Here is a 17,355-nt window from a genome sequence, read left to right as displayed (position 1 = left end):
CGTATTTTACATTACTTTATATGGGAAAAATTGTTTTGCTTAACAAGTGTTTTGCATTATGAGTAAGACTCTGGAACGAATTATGCTCGTTAAGCAAGGTTCCACTGTATTTCTATGTTCGTTGTCATATAATTTGATCCCGAATGAATTTTTAAGATGTTTCAATGCCAAGAGTGAAATACAGATCGAGCTAACAAATTTTGTAGATGGAGAAAATGCCGTTTCCATTGGTAGCATGTATGCATATTTCCAGTCATCCTCCAAATTATCAAATTTATACAGAATGTCTAAAGATTGTAAAATAATATTAAATTTTAACCGTTGAAGATTTTTATCTCTTCACTTTATTGCATTGTTTGGCACAGTCTGTGAAGAAAGTTAATATTTTCGTCATTATTACATCTCAGTCTGTAATAAAACTCAATTAATCTCTGTAAATATAAATGAAGAGCCCAATATCTATTTGTCATGTTCCAAAGTGCCTAACTGACAGTGTTCTTTCGACACTAAACAATTTATGAAGAAAAATTATATGAAAACATTTGAAATCATATAAGAAATTGAAGCTCCAATTAGTATATTGTGAAACTCATTAAAGAATTGTATAATTTCACGTGCGAGTGTATCACGTGAATTTTATTGAATTGTTGTATAGGTTGTTCTGATTTACAGGAATTGATCGATAAATAAGATTTCCATTTATATAATTCGTTTTGGTAGAGAGAGAGAGAGAGAATAATGTTACCATTTTTAGAAAGTAGTAAAAATCATTTTATTTTAATCGCACATTCATTTTTTGACATAATCTCCATTTAGAATGACACATTTTTCCAATCATTGGATTATTTTTTATATTCTGCGCATGAAAGAACTTACCGATTTTTCCCTTGGTTTGATTTCCTTTAGAAGCTCGAATTTTGACATTCAATAATAAGTCTTGACCCTTCTGTGTTGCCTTTAAATTGGGAATAACTGAAGTCTGATGTGTTAGATCCAAACCAAGAGGAGGGTACAGAATAACTTGTAACTTTGGGTTCTTAAGTATTTTGTTGTTTAAAAAATGTACGACTCACCAACCAATTAACTGGTGTGAATAACATTTAAGTGATGAATGTTTTCATTACCCCTCCTGGGCACTTCTTCGGGTTTCTTTTAATTCAAATAGACTGGCCGTTGATATTTGAATTTAAATCGATTGGTACGGATTTCGAATATGGTATGTGCATGCATTCTCCATAAGATGTTTAAAAAAGGTCGAACAATATGTTGAGTTGGAACGCAGGGAACTTCTGCGCATGCGTTTGCCTCAAAATATGATTGAAAATTAATTGTTGTCAATAGCCTGCCATGCCATTGACAGGCACATCTCCTCCTCAAAATTAAAGCATATGGTTCTGCTGCACACTTTCCCGTAATATGATCCCCTGTTGAACATTTAGTGGAGCCAACATTTCCCTATCACACCTGTTGTCTCTGATAGTGACATTATAAATGCCCAGTAGTCCGTCAGAGTTAGGAGGGTCTTTTCCATTGTGGAGTATGTTGAAAATGGAGGTGCATCTCCTGTAGGTAATACTGACCTAAGGTCTCTTGGGAATTGTGGTGAACAATGATTTTAAATGGAGGTTAAAAGTGAGGGGATCCGATTGAATTGTGTGATTCTTTTCCATACAAGATTGCAGCATTCAGGGCCTTGGTTAGAAGAGCATTCACACATTCTTCCATTCCACAAGTGCTAGCACAGGAACTAAGACTTTAGAAGAGATAGCCAGAGCACATGGTTACAACAACCTTGTACGAAAATTATGTGAGCGCCACAGACGCACACAAGAAGCATCCACCAGTTCCACGGAAATACTGAGAGATAAACAGGAAGAGGATAAGGAGAGGATCTCCCTCACTTTTAACCCCATTTAAAATCATTGTATTGACAATTGTACACCACAATTGTCAAGAGACATCAGGTCAGTATTACCTACAGGAGATGCCCTCCATTTTCAACATACTATGCAATGGAAAAGACTCTCCCTGACAGACTACCAGGCATTTATAATGTCCCTATCAGAGACAACAGGTGTGACAGGGAAATGGTGCATATTGGCTCCACTAAACATTCAATGGAGGTCAGATTACGGAAACATAAATATGACAGCATAATAGGAGTACCACCGCTCTCTCCACTTACGCAACAGACCCAGATATTACGGCGGACTTCTCTGGATCCAGAATTATTCTTACCACCCCACACCCAGAACACCTCAAATAGTTAGATAAAACCGAAATTTTTAAAGCATGCAGCAGAACCACGTGCATTAATTTTAAGGAGGAAATGTGTCTGTCAATGGCATGGCAGACTGTACTTGACAACAATATTTAATTTTCAATCATATTTTGAGGCAAATGCATGCGCAGAAGTTCTCTGTGTTCCAAATCAACATATTGTTTGACCTTTTTTAAACATCTTACGGGGAATGCATGTATGAAAATCCCATAATTTGGGGGAGTTAATTTCTGACCTTTTTAAAATAAGCAAAAGTAAGGTCAGGAATGACACACATCTCACTTCATGACTACATCGATGAGTCAGTTGGAGATCGAATTTACCCTAAACAATTATTATTCATCTTGACCTTTTTCCCTTTCTTAGGAGTGATAACACTCCTTATAAGGTAATAATACTTGATAAAACATTCAATTTGCGTTGCATTAAACCAAAACAATCATTAGTCACAAATGGACCTTCTAACCCCTCGCATCACTTGATGTATTAGTCAGCTTCTGTTTAATCGGATATAAAAAGGGGCAGAATGCAGTACTCGGGGCGGACATCAACAACGGTCATACACGATGGCGGACATCAAGGGCAGACTTCCTCGACGCCATAAACGGCAGCTATAAGAAGCAGTCCACCCCGCCATACGCTAAAGTGGACATCGACGATCACCTTCGGCCCAACTCCGCCATAACCTCCAACACTCACCTCGAGCCGCGAAGGTCTTGCAACCCCGTATAAGTTGGAACAGAGGTACTGATTTCATTTGTAAGCTTTCTCTCTCTAAGTTAGCTAGTAGTAATATTTATCAGAGGGGATGCGACGAGTAGACAGATAGATTGTTGCGCGATTATATTTTTGCATATTTTATATTAGATATTAAATAAGTGTTATGTTTAAGTTAAACCTGTCTCTTTCTTTGAGTGCGGACACCTTGTCAACTTATGCGCGGCCTCCCCACTCCACAATTTGCCCTCCCACGACCATCCTAGACACGAGCCGCCGATAAGTGAGGTTTAGCCTACTGCTAACCTCCCGGTTCTCACACATGCACATACCATATTCAAAATCCGTACCATTCTATTTAAATTCGAATATCAACAGTCAGTCTATTTAAATTATAAGAAACCTGAAGAAGTGCCCAGGAGGAGTAACAAAAACATTTGTCACTTAAACGTTACCAACCAACCAATTAACTGGTGTAAACGAGTCATACATTTTTTATACATCCCGGTGTTGTGCAGTTAAACGTTTTGTTGTTTCCTTACTGTGGTGGGCTCTCATCTTATTGCAATAAAAAGACAATTCTTTCTGGCCTTACTCTGCAAATATCTCTCTCGAGTGCTCGTAAGGTTTCCAAATATTTCACCTTATTGATTACTCTTCCCTTTATGTAACCATTGGAATGCAAAAACTTCAATTGCTGATCACTGTTTTATACAGAATGGAAAAGATGCATTCATGTTTTGGCTCGACTGTCACATAACAAATGAAAGGATATGCTTTTCATTTGTCTAGTGACTAGATACTTTTAGCCGCTAAGTGGTCAAGCATGTCTATTCTTGCACTTATACATAACAATACATTGTTTCTAGATTCTCAATTGTTTCAGTTATTAAAAGAATCAAAGATAAATAAAATACAGAAATCCTAGGTATTATGTGAAGTTTCTATGAAACGTTTCAGACCCAATGTTATTGTTTTTACAAATTGCGTTGTTTGAAAATTTAGAAAACTTTTAATATATTTCATTCTCTCTCTCTTTTTTTTTTTTACAGACGTTATCAAGGCATTTCAAAACAATACCTGTGATAGAGAAGGAAGCTATAACATTTTTCATCTACATGGTCAAAAACAACAAAAACAAGCTGGATCAGAAAAACGGGGCCGACGGCTCATCCGGTAGCTAGTGTGCACGGTCGGTGGAAGGAAAAACATTTTTTTTCCCAATGTCAGTTTATGCAGACTTTTTTTAGTACAGTACAATTTTGTGATGCTTCGGCATCGACTTTTTGGGCACAACTGCTTATAATCCACACGAAAAGACAACGGCAAAATCCATTTTGATCTCTTAGAAGTAAATTTTCAGTAGAGAATATCTTTAAGAACATGTTTAAAATTCATTTATAAATTGTTTGTACAGAAATTTTATTCATTTTATCCAAAGTTTTAAGGCTAAAAATGTTGCACTTTGCTTAGATTTTTATTTGTGCATTTTCTGTGCTGAAGTTGCTAGTTTATTTCCCTGTAATTGTGTTTGAATACTTTTAAATAGTAATAATAATAAAAAAAAAACACATTTTGATGATACAGAATCAAAATTTATTTTAGGTTGAACTTATTTCATGTAGATACAATTTATAAATGAATCTTTGTGCAATTTACAATGCAAATCTTAAATGATTGATATAAGACATTGTTTATAGTTTAATGAAGAATTCATAATTTTATTTTTAAAATTAAACTCTATGCATGGATATTATTGTTTATATAAACAATATATATATATATATATATATATATATATATATCTGGGAACTTTTTAATGTGTTTAATAATTATATTATAATTAATTTAAACTTTGTTTGTAATTTGCTAGTGTTTGTGTTCCTTAGGAAATCATATTTGTTGCTTGTTTGTTATATTTTAATACTGTAAATGTGTTCACTATGCTTCTTATTCACATTAGAAGATAATTTACTAATTTTCTCTATACTAATGTGCATTTTCTGAAGATGATAAATCATTATAAAAACAAGCACAAGAAGTTAGATTGTCTATGGGTATTTGAGTAACTTCCTTTTTGCACATTTTCCCCATATTCAATTAAGCATTAATCGTAACAGACAGCACACACTATGTTCACACGTGCTAAATTGATCCTTGGCCTGTTGTTTTGATGTAGCGAGCATTCATCTTTCTATAGTTTTGTTATTCCTACGCAACTTTCGTATTGTTTTTGCAAATTTTAAATAATCTTTCTTACTGTTGTATGGAGAAATGGAGATCAGTTTGATATCTAAACCAATTAGATTCATCTTCATTTGTCTTGCATCTTTCTAACTGTATTCTGCTATTGTATTTCTGTTACATGAATCAGATTCAGGCACCACCATCTCCTTGCTGCAGGCTAGGTCTTTCCTTCCAGATGATTCTAAATTATTTAATAAATTATTAGAAATTATAACTGCTTCACTGTTTTTTCAACCATTACCTCAGATCTATAAACTGTTTAATTCTTAGTCAATAGATCATTAGTGTCACACCCTGCATTTTCTTTGGTAAAACAGATTTTGGTATTGGATCTCTAATAGATATAGCACATTTTGATTGTTACATTAGTGATAAATAATTAGACATTTTTTGCTTTTAACTATGCAACTAAATGAAGGTTGATGCATTACCACATCACCACTACATCAGTTATTTAACAGAGGTACAAAATATGAAATTGTATATAATCGTAATGGATGGCACACACTATGTTCACACATGCTAGATCGATCCATCGTCCATAAGCTGTTGTACATGTAGTGTAAATGGATTTTCAGTTGCACTCTTTACTGTAAAGAAGAGAATCAACTCGTTGTGTTAATGATTTAATACCATTCCAAATTGTTTGTGAAATTTTAGTTGGCCCTCAATAATGCTGATTGTCTATTATGTCCAAAGACATCACAATTAGCAACATTCATACATAAGATGGAAACAAACATACTTATAAGCATGGATGTAAGCAATAACTGTCAATATGCTGCCTAGCAGACATTTTACATGTTAACAGTTAGTCTGATGTTCTCAAATGCTAATCTCACTCCAGTGGATGACTTAGAATGAACAGATTTGATCTGTTCCCAAAATTTGTTATATCGAGATCACAAAGTCAATGCCTGACGGTGCAGGATAATCAAATGAAATTGAAACTTTGAAGGAGTTTCGCGACACTGAGTGGGACTTAGTCTTTTCACATTACATGTATTTGTCCAGCCATTTCAGTATGGCACATTACCTGACAGAGATATAGCTTAGCTATTGCTTTATTACCTATATCTGTACAGTACATATTGCTGTTAAAGCCATTTGGCAAAATAAACACTTAGCCAAGAAAAAAATGCAAAAGAAAATGTAAACAGTTTGATCAAAAGTACTTGTTGCTTTTCATTTCTTTTGCTATATTTTCCAAAATAATGTCTCAGATTTCTTGCCAGATCAGTTTCATACGTCCACATTATGCACCTTGATGGTTTCTGTATTGGCAACATTCTTCAAACATTCCTATCCTATTGGCTGTTGGGTGACAATACTCTTTCTGCACACAGAATCTAAATATAGATTCTGTAGCTAACCATCCCCAACTGGGATGCCTAGACAACACTTCAGAGGTGCCAGAAGAAAAAAAAAATTACAAAGTTGTGGTGTCATTATTAGAAAAAGGTTGAAAAACTCTGTCCAACAATACCCATTGCTGCGACAATGTTATACCAGAATGTGTCACACTTGACGAATACATATGACAAATTGGCCTTTATGTTAGCCAGTGAAGGTGTCATACTCTCTATTCTACAGCTAATTTCACAAGGAATCTTATTCCCTTCTCATAAAAACAGCTTGGCAGCTTGCGAACCCATTCCACAATCCCCTCTTGTCTGTCGTCTGATTTCTATAGTTAAGCGCATCATGCATTATTGGATATGCCAAGCTGTGGCTAATCTGCAAACCCCGGGCAGCTTTGCCGATAGTAATGGATTGGTTACTCTGGACCGAGGCATTTCCAGCAGCAGAGTTAGCATCTGTGATGGCCAGCTTTGGTCTGCTGTCACACAAATTGTCCGATACCAATTATCGTCTTGCACGAAACCTCTCGACCCACTCAAAGACTTGTCAAAAATACAACATATTCTTGTCATAAATGGCTACCAATGACGACAAATTTCACTGGGTTTAACTTTCTCTTAATGTCGGCAATTCAGTGACCAAACGTCATCCCTTTTCTGACAGACTCGCACTGATGGATGCCATTTTCTGGAGTGGCTTCCCCATGCTGCTATGTTGTAGCAGTGTTGCTAACATATTCAAAATATTAATAGTCAAGGCTCCCACATACCAGCCAAATTCTGTTTTTCTGCAAAATAATTCTGGTTTCTTTTTGACCGAATCAAGTATTATAGTTACCTGTTTTAAAAAATCAAACTTTTGTTATTTGATTATTTTCTAGATAGTCCAGACCTTTTCTACAATATCAGTTTTAAGTTTGTGTTCTGGAAGAGTTCCTGAGTCACAAAAGCATTGATCAAGTACAGTTTTTTTTACTCTGGGAGATCATAATGCTTAATTGAAAGTGTTTGGGAAGCTTGGTATGTTGTTTTGTGCCATATTTTTTGGCATCAAGAATTCCTCTTTGTCCCAGATTGCTATTTTTCATGTGCAACATATACGCATACATATTCAAAAAAGATTATGCTTTTTTTCCTTTAGTGATTACCACTTAAAATTATATGTAAATATTATTCTAAGTCATATGAGAACTTTGAATAGAGAAACTTCTTTACAAGGATTTTTCCATTTGTCACTTATTCCTACATCTTTATCCTAAATCTCATCTGATCTGATCTGATCATAAGGAACGCAATATCATTTACAGACAATAATTCTCTCAAAGTTCAACTTTATACTCGTCGTGAGAACAGATGAGTTGTCTGTCCAAAGATATTTCTTATTAATTATTTGAGAAAGAGAAAGCGACTCCACTTTTACGTGAAACGTGGATCTCCCTTAAGCAGTCTCTTGACTTTTCTTATCATTGAGCACAACTTTGCAATGCTTCAAAACCCATGGTGAATAACATTTTTGAAGAACTTTTCTGAAATAAGAGATTATTAATTTTGTCCACTCTCACATTAACTTTGAATTAGTTACTTTAAGTTAACTGTCAAAATGTTTAACAATGAACTATAGTTCCCATTTATATATATATATATAAACAACTTAGAATAAATAAACTAAGCCAAAAGAATTAAATATTGTAAAAATTGTGTTTTTTCTACTTAAAATTGCCGAGAAGGTCCGGCTTTTGTATACACCAACCCTTTAAATGGTCTTTGTTTGTCCTTCAACTGGACGACCGTTCGGTGCACTTCAGCATAGATCCGTTGCATTTCTTCACAAATTGCAATATATCGGCTAATAAATATGCAAAAATTAACCTATAAAACAATGTCGAGTATTGTGACCTTTGCCAATCGTAAAATTTTTAAAAAATCGGAGCAAAACTGCACGATTTTTATGGATTTTTTTTTTTTGGATTCTTTGAAAGAAAAAACAAAATTCTATACATATATACATACGAACTTCAAATGAAATGAAATTTATCGTCCCTCAAAATTTTATACAGGTTTTACTGTATGACGAAATTTTTGAACGACAAAAAGAAAATGGAGGAGGGCATATACAAAACATGTATATTATGCAAATAATCATTGTGAATTGCACATATTTTATATATACATATATATATATATATAATAAATTTTTATTAGATTTTACAACTAATGTAATATAATTCTCTATAAATTGTAAATAACGTATTTTATTTCTTCTCTAAAAATGTCAAAATTTAAAAAGAAAGTGAGGTAGGTAAGATGCAAGAATGACCTTTATTTTTGTTAGAGGAAATGCCTGCCGCATCTTAAATTTTCCAAAGAGGAGGAAGAAACGTCGACGTGCCCCGCTCCAAAAGCGAATCGGTAGAATGTTTTAGAAATTGAAGAATGTGCTTTATTCCCGTCACTAAGCTTAAAAGCTGTCGGAATGTTTTTATACGTGTACGTGTACTCTTCCTTTCGGCCTCCTTAGATTTTTGGTGACTAGAATGTCTTTAAAGATAAGCAATTTAAAATTGTTTGATTCCCAAAACGTACATTCGTAATTCTACACACGAGACGACGGATGCGCGTCTAGTCACCGAATTCCAATTTAGTCTTTACTACTTTCTTTGTAGCGACCGAGGATTCGAAGATTTTGTCGATTGGTTTGTCAATATTCTTTTTCTCTCTCAAATCTCGACGTATTTAATTAAAATTAGAAAGAATTGTCAAATAGTTGTAAAACTTGCAGTAGATGAAGTCGTCTTTGTTTCTTGTAGTGAAAATTTAAGAAAAATAAACAGACTTTCAAATATATTTGAAAAATAATCGTATGGACTTCCGTTTATTGACTTCCGAATGACTTTTTATGTACACTTTTTAGGCTTTGCTTTTGGATACGGAGGAATACACTAAAAGGGAACTTTCGGATACCACTGCCTGGATGGTTTGGCAATAGCTTTTGTCAGGTCCACTTCTTCGTCACTGCTGGTATCTCTGCAAAATCAAATGCAATATTGGTGTAAAGGAAATAAAAGTCAGGACATTTAAATCAGGACAGTTAATATCACACAAATGTACTTGTTCACCAAATGCGATAAGTTATCAATGGTGAGACCAAATTACAATAAGTATCTGTTGTCTATATTGGGTACGAATGGGTAAAGCATGGAGTTTTGTCCTCTAGTATAATTCAAGTGCATTAATCAGGTCTTAAAGGTATATAATTATGCTATAAATACTGGATTTGACTCCTCCCAATCAATTCACTATTGAGTTTTTTTATGTCTAAGAATATTTTACATAATTTAAACTTAACAACAAAAACATTTTTTTATAAACAATTAGATACACAACACAAGCTCTCATGCAATTTTACAATGTTCAAATTCCACTAAATCAATTTACACACAATGCTTTGTATGCTATTTGTGGCATAATTTTGTCATATTTTAAACCGATCACACGTGCACTTCTACGGGGGCAAAATCAAAATATTATTCAGCTCTGCTAATCGTTCCTCTCTAAAATTAGAGCACTGCCAAACTGGAGTATCTGGGAAGAGCCACACAATTTGGCAATAATAATTTGCAGATACCAAAGAGTTAAGCGTACAGTTTTGCATAGCAAATTGCAAGAAAATTTATTGTTCTGTATTTATGGGGAAGATCTGTTCACAAGTATTCAATGGCATTTCACCCCCTGCTTAACTACTTTTAAGTTTCTTTATCACTAAAATCTGCAGTTTTGTTAAGCTTTAATGAAACACAGCAGTGTCACAATAAATAGTCGAGGGTAGTAGCAACCGACAAGAACTGGAAGGACAAAGAATAGGATTTGGACACAGATACAGGTTTAAGGAAATCTTAATGACTGGCTAACAAGGGGACCTTACGGTCTCGGAAATTCAGTTCGGGACGAGACTTCGCAGGTTAGTAGTATACCTCAAGGGTGTCCACCCAGAAAAATTTTAAAGCACACTAGCCAGAAGATTCCGAAAAAAAAGGCTCTAAAGTTTTAAGTGCAGCTCATATACTGATCAATTTTACAGCATGGCAACGTAGCGAAATGGCTGAGTCTGTAGAGAGGTTTCTTGCCACGCTGGTGAGCTGGGTTCAATCCTACTGCTGCCTATTTTTTTTTTCTTTTTTTAAAATTGTTTTAAAAATTATACCTTTTAAAATAAAGTTAATAACCTAAAAATATTATTAATTAAATCATAAATAATTCTACTTTATTTATGAAATGACTGTTACAGCTAATTAAAATGTGAATTAAAGATAATATTTTATTTTTAAAAAGTTACATAATTTCAAATGCATTTTTAATGGAGGTAAATTAAAACTTTAATTACCACTATAACAAATTTTCGGGTAGGGTTTTATTTATATAAAAATTTGTCAATTTTTTATTTTACATACAATCACCAGAATGATAATTATCATAAAAACATCGAAAACAAGAACTATCATTCTGGTGATTGTATGTAAAATAAAAAATTGACAAATTTTTATATAAATAAAACCCTACCCGAAAATTTGTTATAGTGGTAATTAAAGTTTTAATTTACCTCCATTAAAAATGCATTTGAAATTATGTAACTTTTTAAAAATAAAATATTATCTTTAATTCACATTTTAATTAGCTGTAACAGTCATTTCATAAATAAAGTAGAATTATTTATGATTTAATTAATAATATTTTTAGGTTATTAACTTTATTTTAAAAGGTATAATTTTTAAAACAATTTTAAAAAAAGAAAAAAAAAATAGGCAGCAGTAGGATTGAACCCAGCTCACCAGCGTGGCAAGAAACCTCTCTACAGACTCAGCCATTTCGCTACGTTGCCATGCTGTAAAATTGATCAGTATATGAGCTGCACTTAAAACTTTAGAGCCTTTTTTTTCAGAATCTTCTGGTTAGTGCGCTTTAAAATTTTTCTGGGTGGACACCCTTGAGGTATACTACTAACCTGCGAAGTCTCGTCCCGAACTGAATTTCCGAGACCGTAAGGTCCCCTTGTAAGTGAAACTTAGTGCGATACTCTCTATTATTTTTTTATCCTTACATTTAAGAATTTTGCTTTCACGACGACTCTGAACTTCATTGTAAATTTGAGATCCCGATATAAAAATTTTCTGACAATTCATTAATTCTCGGCTTAAAGAAATAGAAACAGCAGCACTATCGTGGGAAAGGGTTTGCACTACAATATATTCTGTGAGGCCAGACCTAAGATTATTTGAGAGTTGGTGAAAATGGACCGACTAGCTTTTATGCCGATCGGTTACCAATGGTAACAAAGGACTAGGAATTCAGACCAAGAACAGAAGGAAAGGTTCGGCAGACTTTGCTGTCAAAATCTAAATTACTTCAGTATCTGAAGTAATTTGGATTTTGAAGGCGTGTGTCTGACTGTAACTGCCACGTATAATGACCAGCTCTAATATTTTTGCATTGCTTAGTAAGCATTTTTTGTTGTAACTGGCTAAGCCATTTTCTTCCAACAAGGACAGAAAATAAAGTGAGGTTTGCCTCAAAAAAACATTCCACTTCTGATGGCGTGAGATCTAAGGCAGTGTTACGCAACCAGTGTGCCATTGCAAGGTAAAAGGTATGACGTAAACTTTTGTATATTCTATTAATTTCAAATTTTATTTATACATTTTTATCACAGTTGCTGTGTTTCTTGATGTTTGTTTATTCTTTATTACAAGCCACACATTTTTATGTATTCTAAGAAATTTGCTCACAGGTATTGATGTCTGTTTAATAATAGGTTAGTGGAATTACATAATTCTACTAATAGTATCATATACATTTTTGAGGGGAATAACATTTTGGGGTGCCGCAAGTAGAAAAAGGTTGTGGAACACTGATCTAAGGGATGGAAGGAAGAGGCAAGCCAATTCCTCAGACCTGCTCGACGCGTGAATTAAGCGGGAGAAGCCTCGACAAGACATCGGGGACTTTTCAATGTATTTTAGGAAATAGCAACTTTATCAAGATGGTCCTTGCACCAATGTTTGGGTGTGGCCAAAGCAATATAGTAGTCTCTTATGGCACGATAAGGTATTAATGACCAAACATTTTGAAAAGGAGTCCCATTCATTGCAACTGCAGAAATTCTATACTTGGACACACAACCTGCAAAGATGAGCATGAAAGAGAAATCGTTTAGCAATGCAGAAGGCAAGAACTGGATGAATCAATTTTTACAATGCCTTAGTAGCAAAATTAAATGTCAAGTGCAGAGGGTGAGTCGTAAGATGCCGCGGTTCTGTAATGGCGATGCTTGTTGGTCAGGTCAATTACGACTTTTCCGTGTGTTCCTTTATCGTAATTTGGATAGTATTTGGTTAGTAATCTATTGTAAATAACTCCGTGGGACAATCAAAATCAAAATGTAAGTTTGCAAAGCTATCATTTGACTTGAATGACAAATTTTTTGTCCATTTTCAAGTGTTTCTTTGATTTTTCTTCAAAAAACGTTTATCTTTGGCTGCAGCAGTGGAAAGTTCATATATTGTCTCTAAAAGAACTGTGCAATACTGGTATAAGCATTTCAAATCTGGAATGCTATGCCTGGAAGAGAAAGCTTCAGAATCCACTGTTTTAAAGCCATATTGTTGTTTCAAATCCAGGCACAAGCACAAAGACTACCTAATGAACTGAAAATATCACAATCCATTGTTGTTTGTCATTTGCATGAGCTTGGAAAGGTTAACAAAGCTGCCATATTATACCTCACAATTGGCATGGCACCAAGCTTCTTGTGGTGTCAAAAGTTTGTCATTGATTGCCCAGGAATCTAGGAACTACCATACAAGTTATAATGCCTGGGGGTCTAATAAAGATACCCTTTTTGACCGAGCTCAAGCCATCATCTTCCTTTGACTCAAGTGATGCAACACTTCAGAAAAACTCACATAATGATATCTTTCTACTAGTAGAGTCAAAATAAATCAAACTTTTCAATTTGCATGCGTCAGATAGTTACAGTGGATGGGAGCCAATGTACGTGGAAATTCTGAAAGGACAAAATGAGTGTATGCAAAAATGGTTCGTGCTGCAGCAAGGAAACAACTGGGTTCTGCTCTTGTGCATTGGTCACAGCATGCCAGTCCTTCCCTGACCACCTTACTTTCACCTGTTTCATAAGGTGAAAGTTGAGGATTCGGTTTCACAGCTTGTATTGCTACATTTTCTATGTCTGCAAGAATGGTTTCCAGGACACCTTACAAGACATTGGCTAAAGTGTATAGTTTAGAAAGAGGTATTGCACAGAGTAATAAAAATTGTGCAAAAAGTTTAGTTTATTTTTAACTACCTGGTATGTTTACAATAAATAATCAACTACTTACATTTCATCTGTTTCCTTTGGCTTCAGAATAGTTACATCATCCTCTTCATCACTTTTACCAGATTCTTGAGCTTTAAAAATAAAAACATTCTTTGTGTAATTTACCAAAAACAAGTTTGCGACTCAAATATTTTATCTACATACTTTTGTCCATATCTGATGTCGATTCGGAACGAGTAATTGTGCCCAAAGTCTCGTCCTCTTTTCCCTCTGCTCCGGAATGAATTATTCCCCATTTACTTGGACCGTCTTCACCAAGTGTGGCAATGCCTGGAGCCTGTCAAAAAAATTTCAAAATCCCGTTTGTACATAACATATTAATAAATATGTATAAGGGCAAGCTGTAACCAAATCTATTTACCTTGAGATGAATAAGGACTTCACTTTTATCAGTTTCTTCCCTGTGAATTTCCATGGTCTCTCTCATGAGCTGTACGTGTAGGGGAGTCGGTTGATAGTAAGATCCGAGTATGGTGTCGGTTTTTAATATTTCCAAGAATCCCTTTCTTGTGTTCACCCTAAAGATAAAATGCTTGAGATTATAATCAAACAAGACTGTGGCATAATTGCCATTCCAATTATTATAAAAAGAAGAAATGCAGGATTGTTCTCTATTCACCAAACAGTTGTAAATAAGCATTTCTGTTGTTTGCTTTATTCTGTGAGCACCTATTCAAACGGTAAGCTTCCTGACGAGTGGCATGTTCCTTCCTATCATGCTTTTGCATTTGTCCGTGTTAATGGGTTGCCTATGCTTAATATTCCACTGGTGAATGTTATTGAGAATGTCATTGCATAGGTCTTGTAAGCGTTCACTGTTCCTGTGTGAAGCTAGGATAATTGTATCGTCCGCAAGGAGGCAGGGCAGAGTGTCATTTAAGTGCAGAATAGAGTTATAGGCCATGTTCCAGAGACCAGGACCAGACCTGGATCCCTGAGGACAGCCTCGAGTGATGGTTATGACTATGTTATTTTGTGTTGTATAAACACCTGCACTCCTGTTGCTAAGATAGAACTGAAGAAGTTTGTAAGGATTTTGAGGGCAGTGACGAGCATGTAATGTGTGCAGGATAAAAGACCACCAGGTGTGATCAAAAGAACCTCTAAAGCAATAGTGATAATATCGGTATGCTGATTGTTTTGTTTAGCCTGGTGGATGTAGTTAACGACCTGATGGATGGCATCTACTGTACCTTTGTTTTTAGAGAGCCAAACTGATTCTGATGCAGAGCTCTAGGCTTGTTTAGATGCCATGTGATCCTATTAATCATTAGACCATCTAACACTTTTCCCATAGTTGGGGGAAGGCAGATCAGTCTTATTTTTTGTAAGTGTTAGCACTGGTGGGTTTGGGAATCAATTTAACACTAGCCTTTTTCCACTGAGTAGGAAAAAGGCCAGTGTCCAAGCAGATATTAAAGAGAATAACAAATGCTTTAAGGATTGGCCTCAAACACATGTTTAATCATTCTAGTGGTTATTCCGTCAAGGCTTGGGGCTTTGTTATTGGTGAGCGAACGGATGGCATTCGAAACCTCGATGTAGGTGAAGTTGTGGTCATTGTCTGTATTAGGTGGAGTGAGTGTAGAACCACTTGCGTATTGTCATCCTGCTGTGGGTCATCCAAAGGGTAAAGACTAGTGAGAATTGTACGTGATAGTTTCCTTCGTGTTGTTAGTGTAGCAATCTTCAGGGAGCTAGATAGTGGAGGGAGTTTGGAGCTGGCGTTTTTCCTTACAAGCTAAGTAGTACAGTTTTGACCAGGGATTGCAACCGCAAGTGCTGGTACAGAAATCCTTCCAAGTATTTGTCCTTGTTTTATTTATAAGGGTTTTGTAAGCGTTGTGTTCATGCCTGTACTGATCTCTGTGTGACTTTAATGTCTGGGTCCTGTTCATTCTTAAATTGCTTCCTTAATCTACTAACTACTTTTTTCTTGTTTTCTAACTTGGTGGACCACCTACCAACATTGTAATGTAATTAGTGATTGTATCTGTAAGCCTGGTGACAAGATGATCTAAGGTGTCCTGAGTATAGTGATTGTGGTGAGGGGTACCAGCCCAAATGTTATTGAAGGTGTCATGGAATAACTGCCAGTTAGTGTGAGTATAGTGAAAACTATGATTATTAGTATTACTAGTAGCATTCAGTTGGGTGAAGATATATACCTATAGTCACTGGCAGAATCTATGTCAGTGGTATAACAGCGATCGACCCTAGGAGTGATGTGACTGTTTCCTAATGTTAGGTCGATCCAACTTTCCCCCATGGTACAGGAGTAAGTCGGAAGGATGCTGGTGTTTAAGTGAGTAAGGTTCTGTTGGGCCATCGTTTCGTTAACTATGTTACCCCTAGGGTCATCTTTTGGACTGTGCCAGGTCACAGACTTGGCATTGAAGTCACCTCCTATTAGGATAGGTTTATCTTTGTATGAGTTTAGATGATGATGAATGTCTTCTATGGCCGTCTCAATGTTAGTGGAGTCTGGAATGTAGATGGAACATACGTAAAGGTGAGTGTTATTGTCTGCAACACAGATGATGGTAATGTATTCTGTGGTGTGTTGAGAGACAAGGCAGGCAGTATGTTTTTGTTCCTGTTGATAATACCAGCCTTGACACAATAGCCAGGATCCTGGGCTGGATAGATAGCCTTTCCAGTCATTGAACTTGACTATCATGTTAATAGTGTAGGGCTCTTGGATCATGATGATGATTGTATCTTGTACATTGGAAGTGTGAATGAGGAGGGAGCAGGCAGCTTTGCATTTCTGTGCATTAATCTGTCTGAGTTTATAGCTACCTGTGTTCAAATTGTGAAGGGGTGTATTATTCGTAGCTGATCATACTGGCAACTTGTGTTTTCGTGCATTTTGTTATGGGGCACTGTTGAGAGAATGCGTTATGCATGGTCTTATGTTTGCTCCCTTCTGGTAGTGTTATTGGCCTTTGCACAATTTACACAGCATGGTTCCTGACTGTGGACATGGCAAACCTTTTAGCTGTGGTTGCCCACGCAGTGACTACAATGTTGTTTTTCTGTGCATTTGCTAGCTAGATGGCCATAACAACAGCATTTGTAATAGCATGTGAGAGGGATGTAATCATCTACTGCTATCATTGCCCATTGCACACTAACATACTGCTGTTGGATTAGCATGTTTGTAATAGTAGAAGTAACCTGAAGGACAGTGTGTAATCTAGAAGTGTCTGTCGTGTTGTTGTTTATCTTGGAAAGAACACTGCTAGAGTCTTGGAATTCCTGAAGAGCATGTGTAGTATTTCTTGCAGTGTTCTGATTGTATAGTTCCTCGATGAAGTCACCAGTGACAGCATCACCCGGGACATTTAACAGAATAA

General features: G+C 35.6%; 2 protein-coding genes and 1 long non-coding RNA gene across 3 annotated transcripts in view; 2 read left to right on the top strand and 1 right to left on the bottom strand.

The window, feature by feature from the left end:
• The window catches only part of Sap30 (SIN3-associated polypeptide 30), a 34,258-nt gene extending 29,313 nt beyond the window's left edge, over positions 1–4,945 (top strand). Inside the window, exon 5 of the mRNA XM_067269060.1 lies at positions 4,051–4,945. Coding sequence (XP_067125161.1) covers positions 4,051–4,182 — 132 coding nt within the window. The 3' untranslated portion in view covers positions 4,183–4,945. The remainder of the gene's footprint in view (positions 1–4,050) is intronic.
• An 8-nt stretch (positions 4,946–4,953) lies between these two features.
• Positions 4,954–9,462, top strand: LOC136974231 (uncharacterized). Its single transcript, XR_010880614.1, has 2 exons — positions 4,954–6,760; positions 6,816–9,462. It is a non-coding gene; the product is annotated as an uncharacterized lncRNA (long non-coding RNA).
• The window catches only part of Rrp45 (exosome complex component Rrp45), a 33,869-nt gene continuing 25,960 nt past the window's right edge, over positions 9,447–17,355 (bottom strand). Inside the window, exons 10-13 of the mRNA XM_067269059.1 lie at positions 14,358–14,514; positions 14,141–14,273; positions 13,998–14,067; positions 9,447–9,630 (exon numbers count right to left, since the gene is read on the bottom strand). Coding sequence (XP_067125160.1) covers positions 9,546–9,630; positions 13,998–14,067; positions 14,141–14,273; positions 14,358–14,514 — 445 coding nt within the window. The 3' untranslated portion in view covers positions 9,447–9,545. The remainder of the gene's footprint in view (positions 9,631–13,997; positions 14,068–14,140; positions 14,274–14,357; positions 14,515–17,355) is intronic.

This window comes from Centruroides vittatus, unplaced genomic scaffold, assembly GCF_030686945.1.
Source record: "Centruroides vittatus isolate TY-2023 unplaced genomic scaffold, ASM3068694v2 contig_345, whole genome shotgun sequence".
NCBI classification, from domain to species: domain Eukaryota; kingdom Metazoa; phylum Arthropoda; class Arachnida; order Scorpiones; family Buthidae; genus Centruroides; species Centruroides vittatus.
The sequence above is the reverse complement of the archived record's forward strand: the minus strand, read 5'-3'. Positions and strand labels throughout refer to the sequence as shown.